The sequence below is a fragment of the Thunnus thynnus genome, chromosome 10, assembly GCF_963924715.1.
Source record: "Thunnus thynnus chromosome 10, fThuThy2.1, whole genome shotgun sequence".
In the NCBI taxonomy this organism is placed as follows: Eukaryota; Metazoa; Chordata; class Actinopteri; order Scombriformes; family Scombridae; genus Thunnus; species Thunnus thynnus.
Window position 1 is genome coordinate 8278148 of NC_089526.1, and position 26288 is coordinate 8304435.

General features: G+C 38.0%; 1 protein-coding gene across 2 annotated transcripts; it reads left to right on the forward strand.

Moving 5' to 3' along the window:
• The first annotated feature begins 9459 nt into the window (after window positions 1-9459).
• Window positions 9460-23994, forward strand: il21r.1 (interleukin 21 receptor, tandem duplicate 1). Of its 2 annotated transcripts, none has more exons than XM_067600718.1 (11): window positions 9460-9633; window positions 10264-10487; window positions 12195-12403; window positions 12782-12861; window positions 13132-13240; window positions 14075-14256; window positions 14866-15002; window positions 15120-15309; window positions 15429-15507; window positions 17017-17110; window positions 21338-23994. In XM_067600718.1, exons 4-11 carry the CDS (start codon window positions 12807-12809, stop codon window positions 22100-22102), a joined length of 1611 nt encoding a protein of 536 aa, XP_067456819.1. In that variant the 5' UTR covers window positions 9460-9633; window positions 10264-10487; window positions 12195-12403; window positions 12782-12806; the 3' UTR covers window positions 22103-23994. The 2 variants fall into 2 exon arrangements, with proteins under 2 accessions (XP_067456819.1, XP_067456820.1); XM_067600719.1 differs by having other exon boundaries at window positions 12336-12403.
• The last annotated feature ends 2294 nt before the right edge of the window (window positions 23995-26288 follow it).

Consider the following 26288-nt stretch of genomic DNA (forward strand, 5'->3'; position numbering starts at 1 on the left):
CAGAGACACATAATATAAGCAACTATAGTTACTACCTTTGGTTGAGGAGCCCTATGATGCCCCTTGTCCTGGTAGTCTAGGGGTTGAAGATGCTGACCTTGCAGATCGAGTCTGGCTGGGGACCTTTGCTGATCTCCACTCTCTCTCTTCTTTCATTAAAAGAAGATGAAAAGTTAGTTGACAGCATTAAAAGGCCACTATCAGGCATACATGCTTTTTCCTCTGATGTTATTTTGGAGGGACCTCATGAGCACAGCACTTCTCATGACAGACTGCATAATAATATCACAACCCCTATTTTTTCATTCGAGCACTGTGGAGCGGCTAGTGTTAAAAAAATGATTGTCTTTCAGGGACATAATGACAAAATTGATGAACACCCAACCACATACTCACATACAGTACAACAGGACACATGTTGTGCTATGGATTATATATTGCACACATAATTTACACCTGTGTGATAACGACAAGATACATTTGTTGTTGACACTCATATATATGCTCTGATCAAATACTACAAGGATGAATGAAATGAAATGTGCAGCCAACTTATCTAATTCTTCATGGGTGGCGGTTTAAGAGGGGATCACCAGGGGATGCTAATTTGATTTGTCTGACCAATCGGCCAATAGGGCAGCTTATCCATGACCTCTGAACCTATGAGTTTTCCAGTTGGCTGATCAGGGCGAGAACCTTCACTTGACCCCCTCAGCCTGTATGGTAATGTCATTTATGGGGTGGGGGCGCTGATCAGGGAGAAAGACGTCGACTGGGGCAACGCCACCCAAGCTCAAGGCCAGTAGCCACTCTCAATCTTGTCATGTATGAATATAACCACTGTCTTAGAAAAACACTAACAAAGAGAACTAAGATGAAAACCATGTAGGCTATATCATTTTAAAAATACATGTACCTACATTTTTTATCCCACATGTATCACTTTCAATTTCAGGCATGTCTAAAATGATGTTGACATGTACTTTGACATAGAATCTGATAAAATCTCCTTCAACCCTTTGTGCTTTTTTGCAGACCAGTATTCTTAGGAATTACGTACATACTATGTCGGATGTACGTATGAGTGTGTCCATCATGCAAGAGACCCGATTCTGAGAACTGCCCAATAATAACCCTGTTGTTGTCTGGCTTTGCGCTTTTGTCGAGTACATGAACAGTCTTTTGTCATCACTGGGTTATCAAGTAGATAACTCCCATCATGGATGTTTCAATGAGTCAGGCCTAGAACTAACTCCACCAATTAAGCAGATTTGCCATGAATACCTGCACTTATATTTGCATCTAGTTCACAACATGATCTCTTATCTCTGAAATCTAATAGAAAAAAATCCTCTTAGTATACTGTTACACTGTTATTTATTATCAATCTGCGATGTTAAATGTCTTCTAGGTGGTAATTTATGAACTTCGTCTTCTGTTTCTATTTCAGTTAGAGGTCCTTCCATCTATATATCTATCTATATCTATATCTATATCTATATCTATCTATATATATACACATATACAGTATACTTTCACTCAAGAGACACACCCACGCGTACATGTGTTAGAGGATGTGAATAATCCTATGCCAGGTATCGTTGATGATAGTAGGTAGACAGTAAAAGGGATTTCCTGGTCAGACTCCAAAGCCCTGTGAAAGCATGCAGGGCTTTACATGGAAGTGCTGCGATCAGAGGACTGGAGCTCAATTAGCTACTGTTGTGGGTGGGGGCGGAGAGCGAGCAGAGGTCCAAATCCTCTCTTGCAGGCCCAGCTGGAGGGATTAAGACTGGTTCCTGTCCCGTGGCTGACCTCTTCAAAGCCTGCGCAGATGTCCTGTTCCCCCCTCCGTACACCCACTTCTCACCAAGACACACACACCCCCCCCCCCCCACACACACACACACACACAAAAGCCCTCTCTCCTCGAACTCTCTCTTGACCCCACAACAAAAACAAAGCACTCAGGTGACATCTCTTATCCCAAGAGCACTTGCCCGCTCTTTGAATTGATATCTGTGGTATCTCATCTCCTCTGTCGTACATCTTTCTCTCTCTGTCTTGGTCCCTCTGTCTGCCCTCTGGTCCTGAGAGGGCTCCCTCCAGGTGTCGGCTGTCCTTTGACACTGAGCGTGGTCAGATTTCTGAATGACCTTAGCATGGAAATGAGTCTGTTAATCTCAATATGCTGCTGCCCTTTGGTTGCAGTGTGTTTTCAAATAGGGAACCAAGGTCAAGAGGCACCAGCAAAGACACTGAACGCAAGATTTTGAATGACACATCTCAATCAAAATAGGAAATAAACACTTTATATGGAGATTGCCAAGAGGTCCTTTGAGGTCGGTAGTGGTCCTTTAAGGTTATGACCCTTTTTTAGAGCTACAAGTCATGTCTTGGTCAAAATAAAGGCCACCCAATCAGTTTCACTTGAGGCTAAAAAGAGCATGATGGACAATGAATGGATTAAATCACTCTAGGGGGCACAATCCAAGCTTACTTTCAATCAGTAAAGACCCTCACAGATCTTCTGAGAATAATCCAAATTTGAGATTAGGTGTTACGATAATTATTGTCTGTATTTGTGCCTTTTTTGGTGGGCCCAAAAAGACGCATCAGTGGATACTGAGGTAACACGGGACTGTGGCTCTCCTGCTGCAGACCTGCACTCTGTGGAAAGAAAGTTTCCACATCAGTAACAGCATGAATTAACACAAAGTTATTGAGCACTATAAACAATTACAAAGATTTTTACATTTAAAAAGTCAATTTCTTTGCCTGATTCCAAACCGCGTGATAAAAGTAATGATAAAGTAAAAACAAAATGAAAATTCAGTCATATTAACAGGCCATCAAGTTCCAGCCTGTTGCCTAAACTAATTTTTCTGTAACTTCATAATTTTAGTAAGCAATAATACATGATGAGGTGCCTCTACATAGAAAAATAACAGATGACATGGAGGCAAAGGCCACCACAGCACAAAGCAGAATGATGTTTTCTCCACCTATTCTGTTACTTTTCATCAGAGTGTACACCTAACCCCAGTTTGTGCCTCTCATGTATTACCATTATGTTTGCAGCACATTTTTTCAAAAAACAAATAACTGGTGATCTTTGAAAAACCCAGAAGGTCGTTAAAAACAACAATAACCGCTGTTCTGAGGGTATTTCCAGGGTCCTCAGGGACTTCTAACTGGATAAAAACATTCTGTCTGCTGCACAAAAAAAGATTTTTAACCCATTTCTCAAGTTGTGCTACCGTCTCCTAATCCAAACAAAGATAGCAGCTGGAACTGACATGCCTGTGCTCTCATTTTTATTATCACTCGTCTATGTACATGTTACACTGTATTATAACATTATTATTATACTGTATTATAACTGTAAATAACATGTCTATATTTTGTTTTGTGTCATACAATACGAGCAAGGAAATATGTCATTTACAGCTATATGGGATGGGAATTATTTAGTTGTAAGTTTTTAGTTTTTCATCCAGATGGTTAGAAGTCTTTGAGGATTCTGGAAATACCTTCAGAAAGGCGATGAATGTTGTTAAACAACCTTCTGGGTTTTTCAAGAACATCTATTTCTCATAAGACAGATTCTTTGGTCTGTCACTCGGGTGTAATGACAATAGGCCTACGTGAGAGGCACAAAGTGGGCTAGCTTGAGGTTTCTTTTTAACCTTTAGTTAGGTCTGTTTTGACAATGAGAGTTAGCCTAACTATTTGCAAGAACCAACTGTAGCATGTTTTGCTATGGATACCTGTAGGTTATTGCAGGTTGAACACTGATTAATAATGTTTGATAAACTTTTTTACCAGTATTTTGTTTAAGGTGGCCTGTTTACAAGATTTTAATGGACACCGGCCAAATCAGAAACAACTTTATGCTGAAATTCGTTGGTCAAAGTCGTTAATAAGTCAGATATCAAAGAATGTTTCTTGTGGTCATTTGAACAAAGTGTCAAGATGTAGATGATGTCTGTATGTTTTGAGCGCCTGTAAGTTCTTTGAAGCATCTTTTCCATCTTATCAGTAATCAGCTCCTCATCTCTCCTGCTCGTCCTCCACTCTGTCCATCTTCTATTTTCACTGTCACTTCAACATTCATCGCCTCTGTGCTCCATCCCTCCATCTCTGCGCTCTTCCTCTTTCCTTCCATCTCTCCCTCCCCTCCCTCATTACCCCCCACCTCAGCGCAAGGCTGTCAGAGTTTTAGGGATCCGGTGAGCTGTGAAATCGCACAAATTGCTGTTGCTTTGCGTCTGGCCCAGCAACAGAGGGGGGAGATAGACAGAGAAGGGGAGAGAAAGAGAGAGAGAGAGAGAGAGATTTTATGCTTCAACACTTCTAAACCTGAATCACCCCCATCCCCTCCCCCCCTCCCTCCCTGCCCCTTCTTCCCTTATTCACTCAGACATGGACAAGCACACGCACAGCTGTAGGACTACATATCTACCCACTACAACCCAAATACCTTCCCCCAGCACACACACATACGCATAGTCAACTTCTTCACCCCCACCATCACCACCACCTCTGAACATGTAACCGCACCACCGCCCTCGCCACCCTCACGGTAAAGACACCTCCACCACTTTGCTTCAGTGTGCGGGTCACTTCACAGAACAACTCGATGAGAGCCTGCAGCCCTCGAGAGGGATAAAAACCCCTTCTCAACCTGAGGAGAGCTGTTTCAGCCACCTCTACTATAAAAGAGCAAAGCCCTCCTCCCCCCAACACACCACACTCACCATGCCCCCTGGAACACCCTAAGAGGTATGACAAAAACTTGCAAAAGGTCACAAACATACATGTTGTGACTGTTTTTGCACTCTTTATGATTTGTGTTTTTTCTGTTCAGCTAACAAGTAGGTGTCACAGAGCATGGATTACTGACATAAGTTCTGCAGGAGGAACTGCTTCACTTGTTTTCACATTTCAAAATGTCTCTCAATAGTAGTCATTGTTCTTGCATATTTACTGTGTCTATATGTATCTATATTTTTATAATTATCATAGTACAGATTGTGGAGGGCAGTGAAATACTCCAGGTCCAGCGTTTCATAAAATAAATTTGACCTCAAGACGTGATGGGCACATTGATAAAGGAAAGTAAATGAAGCAAACACAAACATGGAAATACAAAGCCAAACTGAGAAAATCATAGTTTTCCAGTTGAAATCTATTTGATTACCATAAAATAAACATGCTAATTAAAGTGCTTGGGAAACTGCACCGAAAGCTTTTCTCATTACTCACTGAGGAAAAGTCATGAATTAGGTATTCTGTTTTTGAAAGGACATTTTTGCACTGCAAATATTCTACAGCTCACTTTATGTGCCAAATACAGCAAAGCTTGAGGAATTTGTCTTGTTGATCATCTGCCAAATAAATACATACTGAGTCACTGGTACGGGGATAAAAGGACTGATACACATTTCAAAGAATCACTGCAAAATAAAATCATGATAGAGAGTGGTAACTCCACTCTATGTGTGTACAGAAAGACATATCAGTAGCCACCCGGCTGTCCAAATACTTAGATGGTGTAGCAAAATCATCTATACTGCCCTCCAGTGGAGAAATTCATCGACTGCTCCACACTGAGGTTCTGCACTGCAGCCTCACACCAAACTTAATTAAGTTGAAATATCTACTTTGGGATGGGGATGAATTGTAAAATTAGTCATTTTGTTCTTTATTTTTTACTTTATTTGTTTGCTTATTAGCAGAACATTGTTTATGTATAGATGACATACTGTATGAGGATGAATTAAAGAGAATGATCTCATCTGGAGGTTTTTAGAAATTAAAGCCTCAGACTTTAGGGGAATTTGTAATGCTATACATTCTGAATAAGACCACATCAAAAATTTTAATAAAGCTACCAAAGTGGTATAACAATAGTGTTTACTAGAGTAGAGACTAGCGTACATACTGTGTTACTCAGTTCTGTATTAAGTGTCACAAAAACACTTGAAACCCTTAAAATATAGATCTTTTTTTTTTATCCCTTTTTCAGATCCCTTTTTTGTTTTTTTACAAAATATACTTACAACTTGTTGTTATTTGTTATTGTTAATACCATCAAATAAGAGTAATATCTTTTCTTTAGTAACTCACTGCTTTACATGGGCTACGTTCTCTAATAATTGCCCCTCAAACAACTCTACTGGAACAGGTTGGATTTAGTTCCTTGCTCAAGGGCATTTTGTCTAATTCTTGTTTCCATTACACAAGACAAGGCAATACATTGATGTTTTTTGTTTGACTTAAAAGAAGTAAAAGACCTCTGTTCACATTTTAACTCAATAGATATAGAAAGAACAATTTGTACTAAACTACAAATGTAAAACTGAATAATACGGTTCATTTCATCAGGAAATTGGCACGTTAGGCCATGATAACTCGGGGAACACTTCTGAATACAGCTGCAACTATTCAGTTGATAACACTTGTTTGGTCATTTCAGAGATGCCTCCAAACAATGTGTTTGTATTGCATTGAATTTTTGGCAGCCTCTTCACACACTAAATAGGCTGCATTACGAAGGGTTAATTTGTTTAAACCAGTAAGTGAAGTTGACTTTAACTACATCCCCTGCATTGGATCAGTTCCCTGATTTGCTTCAAGTCTGAGCAAGTTTCAGTCGGGAGCTGCTTCCTACGAGATCACAGCCTTAAACTGTAAGTATTTTAATGCTGTAACGGGTCTAATTACTTCATATGCTGTGGAGGAATTTAAAATACATCAATACATCATATTTAATGAGCTTTTTGTATTATGTCTGTTAAACTTCACTGCATGTAAAAAATGAAAACATTTTAACGAAATAGCCTACAGGCATTGCATCTGTAGGCCTATAAAATATGAATGAAATAGGCTAATACAGTAACCTATAAGGTAAATACAACAACAGAAATAAAATGTGAAATATAAAAATTGTGTAAGAACAACATTTAATTCCACATGATTTTGATCATTCCTCCTGTTCATACTGGCTATTAAGTAATGTGGACCAAAATCCACAGTGTGTCCACACAGTCATTTTGTGCAAAAATGTATATAAAAGTAGATCTGAAGCTTATATGAGGCTTCAGCAGGTTGAGTTAGTCATATCAAGTTGATATCTGCCACATTTACAGTCTTTTTAGCATAAAATTCCCTTTGCGTTTCCTCAGACAGAGTTTCCCTGTTGAGCTGCAATGGAATATAGTATAGTATAGTAACAAAATATAGTATAATGCCAAAAAGAAGGACTTTGGCGCTAAAAAAGACTGTAATGTTGAAAGATATCTACTTTATTTGACTAATTTGGATGGCTGAGGCTTCATATTAGCTTCAGATAAACTTTTAAATACATTTTGCACAGAAGGATGACTGTGGATTTTGGAGGTGCATTTTGAAGGGATCTTCTAATTGTCAGTATGTATGAACAGGAGGGATGATTATTGCAAGAAAAACCTTTGTCAATTTGGGTTCTGACTGTTGTTTTAAGACAGGCTTGAAAATTTGCGAACCCATCCTTTAAGTTGCACTAATAAGATTCCACCACAGGTTGACGTTGTATTTACAGAAATACAGCAAAAAGTACAGCAAGCTGGGGTACTTACCACGTTTGAATTGTATTTTGGTAAAGAAAGAAAAAAAATCTACATTTATTTGCTCCCAATACAAATATCTCGTTTGCTGTGAAACGAGGTGCAACTAGCAGTTAATGAGACATTTAACAGAGAGTTAGGAAGCTAATGTTTAACTGTTTAACGTCACAGTATATTCAAAGAGCAGTTCTTGTTGAAAATGCATATGATCATCATACGAATGTCACATGGCCAAGAAGAACAATGAAACAATGAAATGAGTCATTTAAAATTGAGGTTGGAGGATATGGTTTTTACTGCTTCTGTGTGATACCTGTGACGTTACCTTCAACAGTCGTATTCAACAAACAGTTAAACATTAACTTCCTAACTCTGTTAAAGTTAACTGCTAGTAGCACCTCATTTCAGAGCAAACCGGATATCTGTACTGGGAGCGAATAAATGTTGATTTTGACGATTCAAACGTGGTAAGTACCCTTTAACTTTAGGCAACTTCTTTGTGTACTTTTTGCTGTATTTGTGTATACAGATGTTCATCAACTACAGCATCAACCTGTGGTGGAAACTCATTAGTGCAACTTAACCCTCCTAACGTGTTAGAAAAGGGTTTACACCTTTAGTGTTCGCAGGTCAGATTTGACCGGTGTTTGAATTCATTAACAAGCACTGAAAAAAACACTAATTATCAACCAGTAAAATGTTTTATCTGCTAAGTGACTTATTATTCATCAATAACCATAATATGTATATATACTTACTTTGATATTTTATGTACTTTAGACATCATTTAACTTACAATGTAGAAATACTTTTTAGTTTAAAATAGGCACAATGTATCTATTTTATTGCTCATGATGAACAGAACAGGCAAATAAGACCATGAGATGATCTGATAAACAAAATAATTCCCTTGTCTATTACACATTAAAACTGTGCATGTTGTGCCAGGTGTGTGGTGAGATTTGAGAAATAAAGCACGAGAAAACCCCAGCCTACATACTGCTATACAGCCGGGGAACAGGAGATGTGTATCTATGTCTGTGGGCTGGTTTTGGGGACAAATTTCAAAAAGTCAGTTTCGAAAAGTTTATCTGGAGCTAATATGAAGCTTCAGCCATCCAAATTAGTCAAATCAAGCATATGTCTTTCAACGTTACAGTCTTTTTAGTGCCAAAGTCCCCTTATTTGTTACTATACTATATTATATTCCACCACAGCTCAACAGGGAAACACTGTCTGAGGAAACACAAAGAAGGAATTATATGCTAAAAAGACTTGATATGACTAACTCAGACTGCTGAAGCCTCATATAAGCTTCAGATCTATCTTTATATACATTTTTGCACAAAAATGGATTTGGAACCTCTTTCAGTGTTCATATGGGCACCTGACTGCTGTTTTAAGACACATTTGAATACCTGTCCTTTAATCTCAGAGGTGAAAAATAACAATTACAAGTTAAAATACAGTTAAGAAATAGCAGTATTTCATTAAGTTCAATTTTGTGACACTTCATTGCATTACATTACATTTCGTAACAATGATACCGAAACCTATTCCACACCTGCAATATCATCCGTCCTCCGTGTGACACCTGTTACTCATTGACATTGCAAGACGCGATTTTTTTTTCCCCCCTAGGATGGCGATGTGATGACCCGCCCTACTCTGCCTCTGTTTGGCTTACCCTGATATTCTTACCCTAACCCTAACCAATCCCACTCCTCATGTCTAAACCTAACCAACCCAACCAATGAAGGCAAAGTGCGCTAGCCAATCAGAGGCAGCGTAGAACGGTCATGACTTCGCCATCCTAGGAAAAAAAATAATAAATCGCGTCTTGTGACAGTGAGTCACAGGTGTCACACGGAGGCAGTAAAAACCCATTTCTCTAACCTGAACTCGTTTCTTGGCCACGTGACATTCTAGTGACAGATTCTGCATATTCTGCAAGAGATGCACGATGTGAAAAACGAAACGAGCAAGAAGTGATTACGGACTTCCCCAGTGACTGCATGCTTTGGTAATATTGTGCTTCTATATTCCCGTTACTGAAATTAGGTCTATACTGTGTGTGTGTGTGTGTGTGTGTGTGTGTGTGTGTGTGTGTGTGTGTATGTGTGCGTGTGTGTGTGTGTGTGTGTGTGTGTGCGTGCGTGTGTGCGTGTGTGTGTGTGTGTGGTTCAGGTATTCCTCACGTTGTGGGCACGTAAATCTGTTTACACAGTCATATTGTGGGGACTCGCATCCCTTATGGGGTTAAAAAGTAAGTCCCCTTAACGTGCTTTAAAGTAAAGGTCAGTTTAGGGTTATGTTAAGGCTAGGGTTAGGCATGTGGTGATTAAGGTTAGGGTAAGTCTCCAGGAAATTAATTTAAGTCCATGTGATGTCCCCGGAAGTGTGACATTATATAGACAAAACATTTAAAACAAATTAATATAATTTGCTGTAGTTTTTATGTGCTTAGCAGACTCTCAATACATGCTTTTTTGTAGGTTTGTAGCACCCGTGAACCTGTTGGAATTACTCAAAGCTTGACATCCATTTTTAATAGAAATGTTGCTGGCCTGATATATCAACCTGTCCTGTCTTCCCTTCACATGAAGACATTGTTCACTCTGTTCAACATTGTTCTATCTCTGTCTTGAAACAGAGCACCTTGAAACATCAGTGCCTTCAACAGTCTCCGCAGAGTGCAAAGGCGGCATTTCTCCAATGTCGTCAATTCATGTGGAGCTTGAGGAATGTAGATCTCCCTGTCCTCAGTCGACTATGGACTAAGGTGTGCTAGAACTGTCCCCAGCCTAGTCTTCATCAAATAGCAGATGTGTGAGAAGAGGATTGGAGTCTGTTGAGGGCAGAGTACAATGAACGAAGGTATAACTCTATAGCAAATATTTGTCCTCCTTTTTTAAAGTTTCATCTAATGCCATCCTGGCTGGAACTCGAAATTACAATCACATTACTGCTAACAATATGTCTCTGTCATCATCTATTACCAGTGTACTTTAATATTGTTCTCATAATATTAAAACTGCCTTTGACAGCATTGCATGTTGGCAATATTAAGTGATAGAGAGGTCAAGGCAAGTCAGTTTTTATTGATAAAGCCCAGTATCACAAATTACAAATTTGCCTCAGGGGGCTTTACAATCTGTACAGCATACAACATCCTCCAACCTTAGACCCTCGATTTGAATAAAATAAGGTCAATTTTGTGAAAAATGTGAAATTCTGTTTCGTGATTTCAGTAGGCTGCACTCAGTATTCTCTGGTTAATTAAACTGGCTGCAATATTATGTTTGGTTCACACATAAGAGTGAGAGTCATCTTGAGAACTCACAGTGAAATGATCTGAGCAAAAGAAATGTTCTCTCAGATGGAGATTGACTGCACAATAGGTGTGATAAACATTAGTTGGGCTGCAGCAGGTTGCAGCAAGTTAAGCCATATGTACAGTGACCTCTGGTGGCAGTGATGTGATCCTACAAGACACAGCAGCTGTGTCTGCACCTAAAAGTTATGATGCAGCCCTGTTGTAAGAGTGGACTTGGGCCCCTGCTCTTTAAAAGGTAGTGTAATACAACAACACTACATTAAGCCAAGCTGCAGTTTATTAATCCTCATGGGGAAATTAGTCCACTGTATTTAACGCATCCTAACCAGCAGCCACACTGCAGCACACCAGTGCCTTGCTGAAGTGCAATAGCAAGCATATCTCCACAAAGGTAATATTTATACTTCAGCCATTGTGCCTTTGCTTTGTACTATTAACCTGTCACAAAGCACTAAAGATGCTACGTGTTACATGATAGGATGACATTTGGCTTTTACTAATGTTGCCACAATGACATTAAACACTATCCGCCTACACACTTACATAGGAATTTGAATCACACAGAGGCCCACCATTTGTACAATAAAAAAAAAAGAAAAAAGAAACTATTATAGTTAAAATAGCACATTTTAGTCACACTCTTGGTGCAGAACATGCACATCCAGCATCAAATTATACAACTAGAGGTAATAACATTTAACTCTAGGATGACATTTAAGACAGACAATTTACGTCTTTACAATGAGCAGTAGGATCATGACTCATTTAGCTTCAATACGCTCTGCTGGAAACTACTGAAAACCCCTGATAAACTGTTTATGTAGATATGTAGGTGTATGATAAGGGTCTTTTGAAAGGTATCTCAAAAACATCTCTGGTGTCAGTGTCTTGGATCATCTCAGTACTGAAACATGAATTGGTCATGTTTTGAGTAAAGGTTCAAAATGATCTGAGCAAGGCGGTGCTTTGTGATAATTAAGACATTTTATGACAGTCAGTAGAAACACAGACTACATGGAGAAGAAGACATTGCTAAAAGTTCTTCAGTATCTCTGTATATCTCTGTAATTTCCTTTAATCTAAGTGTATTTTAGTATTTGTTCTTTAAAACAATCTATTGAATTTGCATTTTACTTTTTTTTTTTTTTTTAAATCAGGTGACAAATGTAATGACTGAATTATTTTATAAGAGATCATTTGTTTCCTGTTGCATTTTTTCTGTCTGGTTAACTACTGCATATTCATAGCAACAGTGTGGATGTGGTGGGAAGGCACCACACAGACACCGCTCAAAAGGGTCTGAAACCACATCCTTAGTCACGCCACTGATGATGACGCCTTCGCTGTGACAAACTCTGAAAATTGTTCCACTAAACATTCTCACACAGACATCAGTGCATCATTATCTCGGCTTGCTTATTGACGGATAAAGTGGCAGAATTTTAAATCAAAAAAGGTAAGATTGTTCAATCTTTAAATCGATTAGATTTTAGAACCAAAAATGTTCACAAGATTTTAAGATGTTTTTAAGAAATATACTGTTATCCATTTAACTGCCTTTTAAGAATGACCTGTATCTTTTGATGCTCCTTTTATGAATATGTTGAATTATTGATACCAATAATGATGTTTACTCCATGTTAGACTGTGGATAGATTTCTGAGCCTTTTATTTGATTATTAACTAACCTTTATCCCAATTTGCCACCAAATCCTAGAGGAAGGCAGAATCTCAAAAAGGCAGACACCAAGAAATACATTTCTATCGGTTGTTCAAGTACAGTGATTGTGTCTATATTTAGTTTCAGCTGCATTGTTTCCTATTTTCTAACCAGTGGCTGATAACAGTGGGTCGTCCCCATGGCTCTAATGTTCTTATTGATGCTGTGGGACCTGACTTTTTTCATTCAGGGCGGTAAGTCAAATTATCTGATCACTATCTCTTTTTTTGTGGTAAAAATGAATGTGTAAAGGAAATTTCCCACTTGAAATGCTCCATTTAGGAGCATTTAAGATAAGTACGTTCGTATCGTACTTTTGTACATTGTTGATGACTGTGCCTTTGAAAATGTGTTTCTCAACCTGATTGAGATTAAATAAATAATTGAATGTGTTGAACTAGAGCATTGTCATTAAATTCAGTAAATGCAACTTTACACAACTTACTTTTTTTTTTCTGCTGCAGTCACATTGTGCGAAGTCACTTGTTCAACGGACTACGATGTTTCACTGAATTGTTCCTGTGGTTCTGACTCTGTGCTGACAGAGCCTGTCCACCTCACAGTCAACTGCAGGTACAAGATGTTGTCTGTGTCACTGTTAGTTACATTGCTTTATTTTGGTATATAATACTGTATGTGCCTTCATCATGGCAACACTACCTTTAATTCAAATAGTAACCTGGGAGTTAGCTGTTGATTTAGCCCCCTTGAAAATAAACATAATCATAACAAGGATCACCATGTTGGGTAATTTTGAATATTTGACTCTAATATCAGTAACATTTTGATAGATATAATGTTGTCAGTCATTACTGCCTTGTGGGCAACTTTTGAAAATGGGGTTGCTTCAGAAAGACTGTTTCGATGAACAGGTTTTTGACCCTTAATGTGCACTTGGTAGCCCATCAGAAATTGCCAATAATGTTTTCAATATGAACATCCTGCACTGATGTAATAATATCTAATTTATATCATGTTTCATTGTTATTGGTGTAAAGAGTAAGCCCAACTGATACTGGATTTTTAGACCAATAAATGTAAATCTAATGAGATATTGGGCTTTTTAAAATAGTTACAGTCTTTTTAATAATGGTTGTTAAAGAAATGTGACCAAGATATGTACTGTACTGATATGTACTACTTACTGTACATTTTAAAGTTGAAAAATACATTTGTATGTGCTTTCTGGTGGACAAACTGTAACTGCACTGCAAAAAGCAATTGCTTTAGTCTCTCCAATATATTTTGCTCTCAAGAAACAAGAATGTGACTTGAAGCCTTCCATATTCCACACTACATCGGTTTTGCTCTGAAACTATCATATGGCAAATGCAACCTTTGGTGCTTAGGTGTTGGCTGATGTCACAGGGCATTATTGATCATAACACTCCTTCCTGTTTCTTGTAGTGATGGAGATCTTGAGGCTATTGACAGCTGTCAAATCACACCGCTTCAATCCTGGTGCGAGATGTTGCCAGAGGGTTTAAGTGATGTTGCAGTAGTTGAAACCATGTGTACTGCAACAGTCAGTCAACAAGGCAGTCAAGTAATAATGAGTGAGCCATCCAGATGGGCGCTGAGTAGTGTTGGTAAGTTAAACTCATAATAACTAGGCTATTTGAAGTTTCACTATGTGTCATTCCCTCTGAACAGACAGCAAAAAGGAGGATAGCAGAAATGAAATGAAAAGGAGGATAGCAGAAACGAAATAAGGTCACAGACAATAGAGTTTTCCAAAATATGGTAACAGTATGATTACATAACTTATGACGATACTGGTAGCATCAAATTATGTATATAAAATTTGTTTTTAAAAAGTTAAATGTTCATTTGTCTTTACCCTTATAAGATAAGCACTTTTTTTTACACATTTGAGTCACTTGTTACACTCTAAACAGTTTTCCCACCTGTTAAAAAAGCCAACCTGTTACCAAAAGTCTTCATATATGACTGTACATTATACCATTTTATGTTTTGTTTGAAAGTTCAGAAAATCCAGAGATGACAAGAATCATGCTGGCAATTTTCCCAGCTTAACCAAAATGTTGTGTGGCAGCAAACATGCAGCCATCTGGCTTACCCTCCAGATAAAGACAAAAGCTAAAAATAATTTTCAACTGCCACTTCTGGTGTAGAGCATTATTGGCATACACGTATTTTCAACTTCATAATGATCCCTTGGGTCTCTACTTTCACAGTGAAACGTCCGCCACCTTTCAATGTTAATGTGACAAACACTGACAGCCTCTACAACATCACGTGGGACAACAAAAACGACGAAGGAGAGTGTTTCACATATAGGGTGCGCATAAGAGAAAGCAAAGACTTGTCAAAGGTAAAAACACAAAAACTGAAAATTGGACTTGTCATGCTGTTGGAGTACAATACTGTTGTTTTTCTCTGCTGACAATTCCCATGCAAATCTGTTCTGTTTTTGATTCCTCTCTGATAGGATCCAGCTTTTTCCAGTTTATTGGACCAAAAGTATATTTCACTAGACCACAAGAAACTGCAACCACTTACCAACTATACTGTGGATGTTCAGGCCAAATATTGTCCTGAGAATCTCTATCAGGGTCCATGGAGCGAGTGGAGTTCCACTGCAGAGTGGAGGACTGCAGGAACTTCTAAAGAGACTGAGGGTAGAGGAGCATTTCTGCACTGATCCTTCACACTAACATTTCAGAAACAGGAAGTGTAAAGTTTGTTTATCATATAATGTCATTTGGTACCTATTTCATGTGTTATGTCTCCTGTACAGGAATTAAAGGATGGTGGATTTACGTCCTCCTGGTCATCATTCTTGTTGCAGTCCTCTTGCTGGGTTATTCACAAAAACCGTGAGTACTGTAGACACTTGAATTACTTTCTTTTTCTCCAAGTATGATAATTTAACCCCATTCCTTTTTTAAACCATGTGTAATTCTAGTGGGATTTGTTGGTGTTGCAATCTACTTGCTGAGTTACCTGCAAAACTTAAAGAACTTTTAATCAACAATTGAATACCCCACATTTCATTTACCAAACACAGAAGGGTTCGCCACTTGAAAATGTTTACTAGCTCGAAAGCCTTACTTGTCTCTTTTGAAACTGGTGATCCACTAGTAGCTTTTACAGAAACCAGCAACAAATATATCAGGACTGAAACAACTATTAATCATCATTGAACTAAAACATGTTAATAGTGTTTAATGTTAAATTTCCTTTTGACTTCATGCATAATCTGCATTTATTGCACAGACAAATAATTTAGCAGAGTGACAGCAAATTAAGACTTAAGGTCAGCAAAACTTTGTCTTCCAGTAAATGATTAGCAAAGCTTTTCACTGCTTCGTTGTACACTTTCCTGGCATCACCTCCCACATATAGAGAAACCACTATTGTGCTGTACGTGCAGCTACACATTGCACTGAAATGGCTAGCAGACATAGGAAGTCATGCAGAGCATCAGTGTCAGAGAACCGAGAACACCTCATTTATTAAGCGCTCACAGTTACAGTAGAAAAACACAAGTAAAGCACAAGCATAAAAGAACATGAACCCAAGTGACAGAGTACAAAGAAGGATCCTTTATCTATCTTTTTGTTTTCAAGAGATGCTCTATAGCGTTGTGGAGAGTATATTCAGTGTCTTTAAAAATAGACAGAGTTTCCCTGTATAGAACATTACTATACAAAGCATCTAATGATTTTGTTAGCAGCCTACAGCTGTCTCTGCTGTTCTAACAACAATAGGCAACTTGTTTTTGTTACCAGGCTACCAGACAGAGAACACAAGGATGCTCTCGATCAGGCTGGCCAATTTTTTTTTTTTCCAGAACATTTTGAACCTTTTACATTTCTTTTAAGAAATAGTCTCTGATTGGCTTCCTTAAATATGGCATTACAACATTTTAGACTTCAGCTGAGTATATATTTCTTACTTATTCAAAACTATTGTTTTTTGCTGAAATGAACTGCAAACTAATACACAACTGTCACAATGGGGGCAAGAACAATGTGAGCAATAAGATGAATTTCTCAATTACATTTGAAACATTCAGGATATAAGTCAGTATATAAGCTGGATGGACTGTGTGCTGCAACGTCCCCCGTCCGACTGGGGACCTTTGTTGCATCTCTCCCTCACTTGTTTTCTTTTCATCTATCTACCGGCACTACTGCATCTAACAAAGGCTTTCACCCCACCCCCCTCAATTTTCACAACACACCAAACCACTGAAATCTCACACACCAAAAACGAAAAACAGTTCATCAAAAGTGCTACAGCTCCTATGAATTAGAAATGTCACATCATTTTTCATTCTCTATTTCCCTTCTCGTTGTAAAATAATTTTCTATTGGTTTCAGGTTTTGGCTGAGAAAACTCCAGCAGATCATAGACATCCCAAGGGCAAATGACTTTTTCAAGCCCCTCTACCACAACTATGGAGGGAACTTTAAGGTAAGACAAAAAAAAACAAAATCAGCCCATGGGGTTTTGTGTAATTTCCAAATCGGCCCAGCAGGTGTTGCCCAAGAGGGGACTTTCAGCACATCTGGACCTGCTCAGTGGGACTTTCCCCGTGACTTCACATTTAAGGGCCTTCATGTCATGAATGACTCAAGTCTGCAGGGGCTTCAAGAGGCTTTTCGTTTTCATCTGTATGACATATTGTGGGTAGATATTTGTATATGACAGCCAGACCTGTTCCACCTCAGTGGAAAATACCCCCAGAACGTAGATCTTTGATGTGTCATTGTGTGAGGCTAAAAATAGCTTGTTTTTCACTTGATAGGGGCACAGAGTGAAAACTATGTGGTTCACATTTTTATAGTCTTTTTACAGAAAACTGATGTTTTTTTATGTTTTATCTTTATTATCTTTTCCATCACCTTTTCATGTTTTCCCCTAATCATCTTTCTGTTTTTTTGACATCTAGGAACAAAGTCAAACTTTTTAATGAAACATACTCCCTATTCTTCATGCTCATTAATTATATGTCAATGCTAATGAAGTGCTGATTAGATATCTTCATGTCTGTGTGGGCAGACATGAGAAACCTAAAACATGTCTAAATGTCTATGAGATAAAAATCATTCTAAAATCTTTCCTGGTCTGAAGGTCATGCTCAGTTTTAGTGGAGTGAAATGAACAATAAATGCCACTAGGGTCACTCGTTTGATCATCATATGTATATTACTTGTGATTCTCAGAAATTCATTTGAATATTTCAAACACCAAGTCATTTTTACAATATCATCACATCACCTAAAATTATTGTGATATTTTATAGGTCACTACCAGTGTTACTGTAATTTCACTACTTTTGGCGGTAAATAGTAATCTAACCAATTACTTTTTCAAATTAAATAATGCAATTACTGAAGTTTAAATGGGCTTGTTACTTGCTACTTCTGTCTTACATGTAAATAGTGGACCGAAAACACAAACACAACATCATCTGACCTTACTGTGTCTCAGAGCCGACCTCTGGAGTTATAACGCTATATATATATTGTAATTAATACCTGTTACTGAACTGCAGCTGCTATTGCTGTTGAGTTGTGGATCAGGGGTAAAACCCGGAGTGGATTTTTGAATAGTCTTTCTTTTATGTTTGTGAAACTGGATTGAACTGAACTGATCTGGGGTTCTGGGGAAAACAAAATGGATGCTTTACCAAGTGGATTGAACTCTGAGATTTTTGGACGAGTTACACTTTTGCGTTAAAAGTAATGCAAAAGTTACTTCCCTAGTAACTAATTACTTTTTATATGCAGTAATTGGTAAAGTCATTCAATTACTTTTTGAGAGAGGTAACTAGTAACTAGTAAGTGTAACTAATTACTAATTTCCAGTAACTTGCCCAACACTGGTCACTACTTAAAAGCTCAACCAACCTGTTATCCTGACATCTGTTTGTAGTTCCACACATAAGTCAGCAGAGTGTGCACCTGTAGCAAATAACAGAAGGAACATACTCTACTTTGGGAGGGGAGGTACACGAGAGATTCCTACTTGGTTTGCACTGCTGTACCTTTGTTACAACATAGTGTAAACTTTGCCAAATGAAGAGCATGTGTGACATAAATAATTTCAAAATACTTTATCATGATTATAAACAAGGCAAGCTGGTTTACAAACATAAAAATACATATTTATTTGCTATTTGTTTTACATACAGGCAATTTAAAATGCACTCCTAATGGCATTACCTTAAAGAAAACATATAGGATGTGTGAGGGGGGTCATTGATAATTGCATATACCTTTTTTGAGAACTTATTTCATAAACTTAAGAGCAAAAAATGAAATACTTTCAATAAAAGAGGTATAAAATGTTGACAATAACATACAATCTACTCTAAAGGAGTTTAGTTTAGGTACAGATGGCTGCTGATGATGTTTTCACAATGGCATCTGTATTTTCATCTCAGTCTGAAATTTAGTCATTAATTTTTGTACTAAATACTTTGAAATACTCCTCAAGGCAATTTACATTTAATTTACATTTAAAAAACACCAGTCCTTTATCATAAAGAGTAGTTTCTTATGAAACTAGATTCAGTTTAAATTTGTTAGTTTACAAATATGCAACCTCTATAAAGCCTGTCTTTCTTGTTGACTCTTTCTAGCAGTGTATCCACTTAAATTAGATCATCAAATCTGATGCAATAATAAGTGATAGGTTGTGTTTAAAAAAAACAGTGAAACAACACATCTGTTGTGTAGCTTTGTTACAGATGTGACGTTCTTTTTGTGCAATCCTTGCTAGAGATCTTACCTGCTGTATTTTCTGCACTGTATATATCATCTTCAGGATCACTGCAACAGACTGAAGCAGCTCTTTTAGAAATCATTGTTCTAGTTTGACTGCGCTATCTTAGACGTGTGGTACAGACTACTGGCATTTTCTCAGCACATCAGAAACAATTCAATGATGCTGAGCTCCATACCTCAGGATGTGGTGGCCTTTGCGTAAAAAAAAAGTGATTCATGCTTATCTGGCCATCACCTAGCTGCATGGAGGCTCAAGGTGGCTGCAGAAGACTTGTATATTGACGTAAAGCCACATAGATTTGTGTGGGTTGAGTCATAGCTTTAAAAGTGCAACCAAGTTTTGAAGCAAAAAAAAAAAAACACAGTTATACCTGTTATTAGCACAACTCAATCATGGTTAGTGTAGAGAATTCACATGAGCTCTTCTTACAATATGGAGTTGGAGTTACAGTTGGAGTTCCTTGCAGTTTTCCCATGTTATGCTGGTGGTTCACTTAATTCTCATTTGACTTCTAGACTCAGACAATTCTCTAAAAATGACAATATTTTCAATGCAAGGTCAGCCCACTGTATTCTTACTTCAAAATATACATTAAACAAAAGTTTAGACACTATTATTAATTAGATACTATAGCCTTACTTCAGGCACCTCATGCAGTATTTCCTACACTGTATTATCATGTTGCACCTGTGCTGGGCTAATGTTTTAGATGTATGGCCTTTTACAGTAGTAGCTAAAGGTCCATATGTATCCTAATGAAGCCCATGAAACCCCCCAAGTAAAAATAAATTTAGGTACTTGCCCGAGTGTCTCAACTGCACTTCAGATGAGCTGTATCAGTGGTTAAGCACAACGGAAAAAAAGATCAGATAAAGCGTGAATGTACAAATAGAGGATATTTTGATGAACACACTTATGGCAAAATGTTGATGAAGGTTGTATGAGTTAGCCTGCGTGGTCAAATGCCAGACCCTTAAACAGTCAGTTCAATCAAACCATTGTGGTGCTTTGAGCTAAATGCTAATGTCAGTATGCTAACATGCTCACAGTGATATGCTGATGAAGGGAGGGATATTGTCTACCATGTTCCCCAGTTTATCATGTTAGCATGCTAATATTTGCCTAGCACTTAACACAAAGGACAGCTGAGGCAGATGGGAATTAGTTTTGCAGATAGTTATTTTGTCTTAATCAAAATATTTAACAAACTGGTATTTGTTAACCTGATGATTGTGCTCGAGGAAAAGTCAGGTGATTAAGTTAGTTATTAGGATTCATCCTCTGGGGGCCATGAATGAAAAGTCATGGCAATTCATTCAGTAGTTGTTGACATGTTTCAGTCTGAACCAAACCATCAGACTGACATTGACATCTAGAACCTGGTCAAATAAAACAAAACTATCTTATCATTAGAGGTTAGTGAGGAAATATGTGAAATTACCCTTCTAAGGGTCAGTTAATATAAGGGGTTTATAATAAAAAACATAATACAGTAAAAAGTGTATGAAACCTACTTTTACATTAAACATAAAGAGTGGAAACAGGGGCAACAGCAAGACTGGCTCAGACCAAACGTAACAAAATCCTGCCACCAACACCTCTAAAGCTTTCTAATTATGTATTGTTTCTTTAATCCATACAAAAACCTAAAAGTTACAGTTTTATGGGGAGTTACATTCTGGAGCAAATTCTAGTGGTCTCCCCGTTTCCAGTGTTTTCGCTAAGCTAAGCTAATTTAGTGCACAGACATGAGAGTGCTATTGAGCTTCTGATCTAACTCTTGGCAAGAAAGTGAATAAGCGTATTTCCCAAAATGTCAAAAGTGTTTGTTTGAACATTCATAGGCCAGTGTTGTCATTTAGTTGTGCCAGTACTCAAAATCAGTGTCTTCCATTTGCTATCTTATAGGATTGGGTGAATCCTGTATTCAGCGAGTATGATTACCGTGGAGTCAACACACATGTCGAGATTATAACCGAGAAGCAGCACGACGTCCTTCACTGGAACAATGAGAAACAAAGCTACAGCGAGGACAAGGAGATGAAACAAGGTGGTTGTTTCCTCCATATCCTGCAACCTCACTGCAACTCGCTGCCGCACTTCCAGGACGGTCGCAGTTCGCAGGGTACTGGCCACTCCACTGGACACATCTCTATCCATACTGTAACCCTGTCTGGAGAGGAAGAGTTTGAGGAGGAAGTCATGTCACAGAGCTCTGTAAACACCCTCAGAAGTTACCAAGATGGAGGAAGTTTTGCTTCATATGATGGAGACAACAGAGAGCATGCTGGCTATGATTTAGAGCCTCCGATGTCCAGGATGGATAGACAAAATGAGATATTACCAGAGCTTGAAAACCAAATATCCAATGACCCATCAGTGGGAAATATAAACTTTCAGCCACATGCCCATTTCAATGAACCAGAGAGGGTATCACTTGACTCATTTGCCTCAAACGAACAGTCAGAAGATGGCTACCCACACGTGGACTTGGACACCATTGACAGTGGATTTGGGGAGTGCAGCAGCCCTGGGACAGCAGAGCACAGAGACTCAGATTTATTTCATGAGCACAAAAACTCTAATTCTAACTACGTTAAACAGTGGATGATATGTAGCACTATTCAAGAGGACTCAAGCAACCCAGAGAACAAACTCCATGAAACACAGTGATCACCAAAGCTGCTTTACTCCCACAATTACAGTTTGTAGTGCTGTTGGACTTAAAACATGGACATTATTGTTGACATTTCTAGCACGGATAATTTCAAAGTAAATAGGATGTGTCTGATTGGCATAAAATCCTGTATATTTTTTTTTTATCTTGAAATGTTTTAGTTGTGCACTTTGTACGTATATAGTCAGGTTTCATTGTTTAAAAAGATGTTGCCTTTTTTTGTTTTTAAGAGACAGTCCGAGGAGAAAAATAAATTCGGTTGGACAGGGAGGAATGACATGTATGAAGTCTGAAGAGTGCCACCACAGTAATATTTTTCAGTGTTAAATTATAATGAAATCAATCGATCAATTATAAATTCATCATTTAAAGACAGAATAGGGAAATATAATCATCAACTTACAAATGTACAGGGTTTTTTAAATGTCTCTTACTGTGAGTTATTAATGCATCATATGAATGCTAATTCAATTAATTAAGTTATATTAACTTTTATAAATGTATAAATCAATTAATAGATTGTAATGATGCACTGAGAAAGTCTTAGAACTATTCTGATGGGACACTCCGGACTCCATAGATATGCAACATGTGATCAAAATGTTGTATATTTGATTTATACAGCTGGAGGATGTTTTTTCGTTATTTGTATATACAGATTCATTTTCTCATGGTCATGCATGCTTCATTAGCTTGTACTGTAGCACCAGGATGCATGCTGCATCTTATCAAGATCCAGTTTTCTGATAATGTTTCCTTACGCATGCAGTCTTTTAGTAACCACTGTAACCATCCGTTCTGTTTTGCGCAATGTCAGTAAAAAGAGTAAACATGGACAAAATTTTATCATCTGTAAACACGATAGAATGATTGTCTCTGACCTTGACACCATTTGTTGGAACGAAGTGGACAAACATGCCAGACAAGCCTTTACAAACCATTCTTTCACCTTGAGTAGAGAATGTTTGCGGAGCACATTTGTTCTCTTTCACCAAATGGTATATTTGACATTATATAGTTACTGAACATAAACAATGGTGGAATTGCAACCATAGTATTTTACCAATTTACTGGGAAAAACTCTATTTTGACTCTAAAATCTTTTTCTTTTCTGGTCCCATATTGTTTATTTCTCCGATTCTGGGTGAATGTTGTCAAGACAACTCTTCAGGATATTTAATTAGAGCTTTAAGGTTCATATTTGTTAGGCTTTGATAAACATAATTAACAGATAATATCTAACAGTGGGTTTTTCCTATTGAAAAGGCTCTTGATGGTCGCTGTGGTGGGAGGGGGAAGTGTGGCTCTTTACTTTCAAGTCCAGAGTTTCCCTGCCAGACAATGGTCTCAATGTGTTCCTTGTTAAAGTACAAGTATGTTTGTTTATTCCATACCAACCTTGCTGTTGTGTCTACACTTTCCACAACCATGCAGTCCATGTACTGTGGATTAAAGCTATATTAACATAGTGTAGTCTGTAAGTAAGGTGACATGTTTTATATTGTATTGGCTCTGTACTCCAGCACATTGGATTGACATATAACAGGGGGTATGAGGTTGTAGTGCTGACTTTCAGCTTTCAGAGTGATGGCAGGTTTCTGTTAGTCATGTTTTGAATTTTAGTGGCTCATCATCATGCATTTGTTTCTTCAAGGCAACAGCAAAATATGAAAATGGCTAACAAGGCAAACGTCAACTAATTGTCAGAGGACAGGATACACATTCAGACAGTTTTAGCTTTAGTAAAAGATGAAAAGTGTAAATGTAGCTTGGCTGTGAATGCACATTGTCTCATAATCTGGTGTCTGTCTGCTTCCTTGCTTATCTCAAGCTTGACCTTCTGATTTAGTTTTGTAAAGTTTTTCTGTCAATAAAAAGTCAAATCAAAGTGCTGCCATTTTGTCTTCCAATACCAGCTGTAGACTTCAAACTGGAGATGGACTAAAGTCATAAAATGAGGACTTGAGACTTGGACTTGCCCTCCCTATGACTTGACTTGAAAGCTAGTCAAGTCATAGGGAAAGAGAAAGATTACATCACGTTTTGAGATGGTCAAATAAGTAGGACAGCCCCAGGCAGGCCTCATGTAGTCACACAACATGAATATTTACAGAAATGATTAGAATGTTCAAATGCAGTGTCTGTTTAATGATCACCATTCAGGGACCTGAAACACTTCCATTTTGGTTGTGAAGACATGACTTGTACCAAAAGACTTTAAAAATCGTTGTTATTTTTTGGTTTTAGCATGTCAGCTATGAAGAATATGAATATGATCACTCCTCAAAAGCTTGCCAGGTTCTCACCAAATCAATCTCTGAACTGTTCATGTTGCCCTGAAGGAACTCCAAGAACATTGTTTTAACTGGAATGACTGCTGCTATTACATGGAAGCAACCGCGCTCCCTCTCCCTCAATATGCTGCAATGGTATCTAACAATTCTTGACATATTTGCAAGAAGACATTATGCAAAACAGTATACAGTATATTATCTCCAGAAAACATTGCTAAAGAGAAATAAGTGGGTATTGTATAAGGTAACATTTTGATGACATTACAGTACATATACAGTATATGGGATGATTGTAAAGCCTAGTCCATTCTTTATAATATCGGTCCATTGTTCAGGAAGAGTTGAATTGGGTTTTTATGTTGAGTTAGCAGATGCTTCCATACATGGCATGAGGGCTCTCTGAACGGTTTGATGAGTTTGAAAATAATTTAAATCACATGCTATGGCCTTTACAGTCACCAGCTGTCAACTTAATTCAATTGTCGATTTTATGGGGTGGCCATGGCCACCTCTAAAATCTCAGTGGCCACCCCAGATCTGATAGGTCATTGGTCAAGTTCATCAACACAATAAGGTGAGACAAACAATGGCCAATCAATGATGACAGCTGATCAGCTGATTCCTTCTACCATAATAGACTGAGGCTGTGAGAGCTGATCTCACAAAAAAAACAGGCCTCAAAATCCAAAGTATGCTGGCCATCAGGACTCAGGTCACAGTGACCACAAGCTGAGCTAACGCCATAATATTGCTGACAACTGTTTTTAATATGTTTTGCACAGGTAAGAAAAGTATAATGGGACTGTTATGGTGACAAAATAAAGTAAACTCCTGTAAGTGTTGTGGACACTGGTTGGGGTCGCATACAATGTGAAATTGAATGTAGCCTACAAATGGGGCCAGGATGTGCTGGAGACATCTCTGCACAGCGCCCTATTCCACCGGGAGCGTGTGAGAAGCGAAGCGTCTTCACTGTGGGGAAGCCTTACGCCGTTCAAAGTCAGTTGCACTCCTACTACAGTAATTATAGCAGCCTAGTCAAAGCTAATAAAGTCCCTAAAGGCTACCGTAATTACTGCAGTAGCAGGGCAACTAAACTGCCCAATTTTGTTAACTTGCTCAGCTTTCGTTGATTTGGTTATTTACATATGAGTAGAGAATGTTTGCGGAGCACATTTGTTCTCTTTCACCAAATGGCATATTTGACATTATATAGTTACTGAACATAAACAATGGTGGGATTGCAATCATAGTATTTTACCAATTTACTGGAAAAAACTAACTCTATTTTGACTCTAAAACCTTTTTCTTTTCTGGTCCCATATTGTTTATTTCTCCGATTCTGGGTGAATGTTGTCATGACAACTCTTCGGGATATTTAATTAGAGCTTTAAGGTTCATATTTATTAGGCTTTGATAAACGTAATTAACAGATAATATCTAACAGTGGGTTTTTCCTATTGAAAAGGCTTCTGATGGTAGTTGTAGTGGGAGGGGGAAGTGTGGCTCTTTACTTTCAAGTCCAGAGTTTCCCTGCCAGACAAGTACAAGTATGTTTGTTTATTCCACACCAACCTTGCTGTTGTGTCTACACTTTCCACAACCATGCAGTCCATGTACTGTGGATTAAAGCTATATTAACATAGTGTAGTCTGTAAGTAAGGTAAGTCCCTAAAGGAATTACTAGCAGCAGTAGCAGGGCAACTAAACTGCCCAATTTTGTTAACTCAGCTTTCGTTGATTTGGTCATTTTCCTTGATTTTTGTGTGTTACTATGGTTAAGTGGGCTACGTAGTTAAATGGTTTCTTTATTCGTCTGTTTTAATTGCGTTTATTGTTGATATACGACCAGGCGTCTCCACGGGATGTTTTATTTTGAAAATTGACC

Coding starts and splice junctions, on each gene's coding strand:
- il21r.1 (XM_067600718.1), top strand. CDS start 12,807: ATGGCTCTAATGTTCTTATTGATGCTGTGGGACCTGACTTTTTTCATT. Junction 12,862..13,131: donor GACTTTTTTCATTCAGGGCG/GTAAGTCAAATT, acceptor TTTCTGCTGCAG/TCACATTGTGCGAAGTCACT. Junction 14,257..14,865: donor ATGGGCGCTGAGTAGTGTTG/GTAAGTTAAACT, acceptor CTACTTTCACAG/TGAAACGTCCGCCACCTTTC.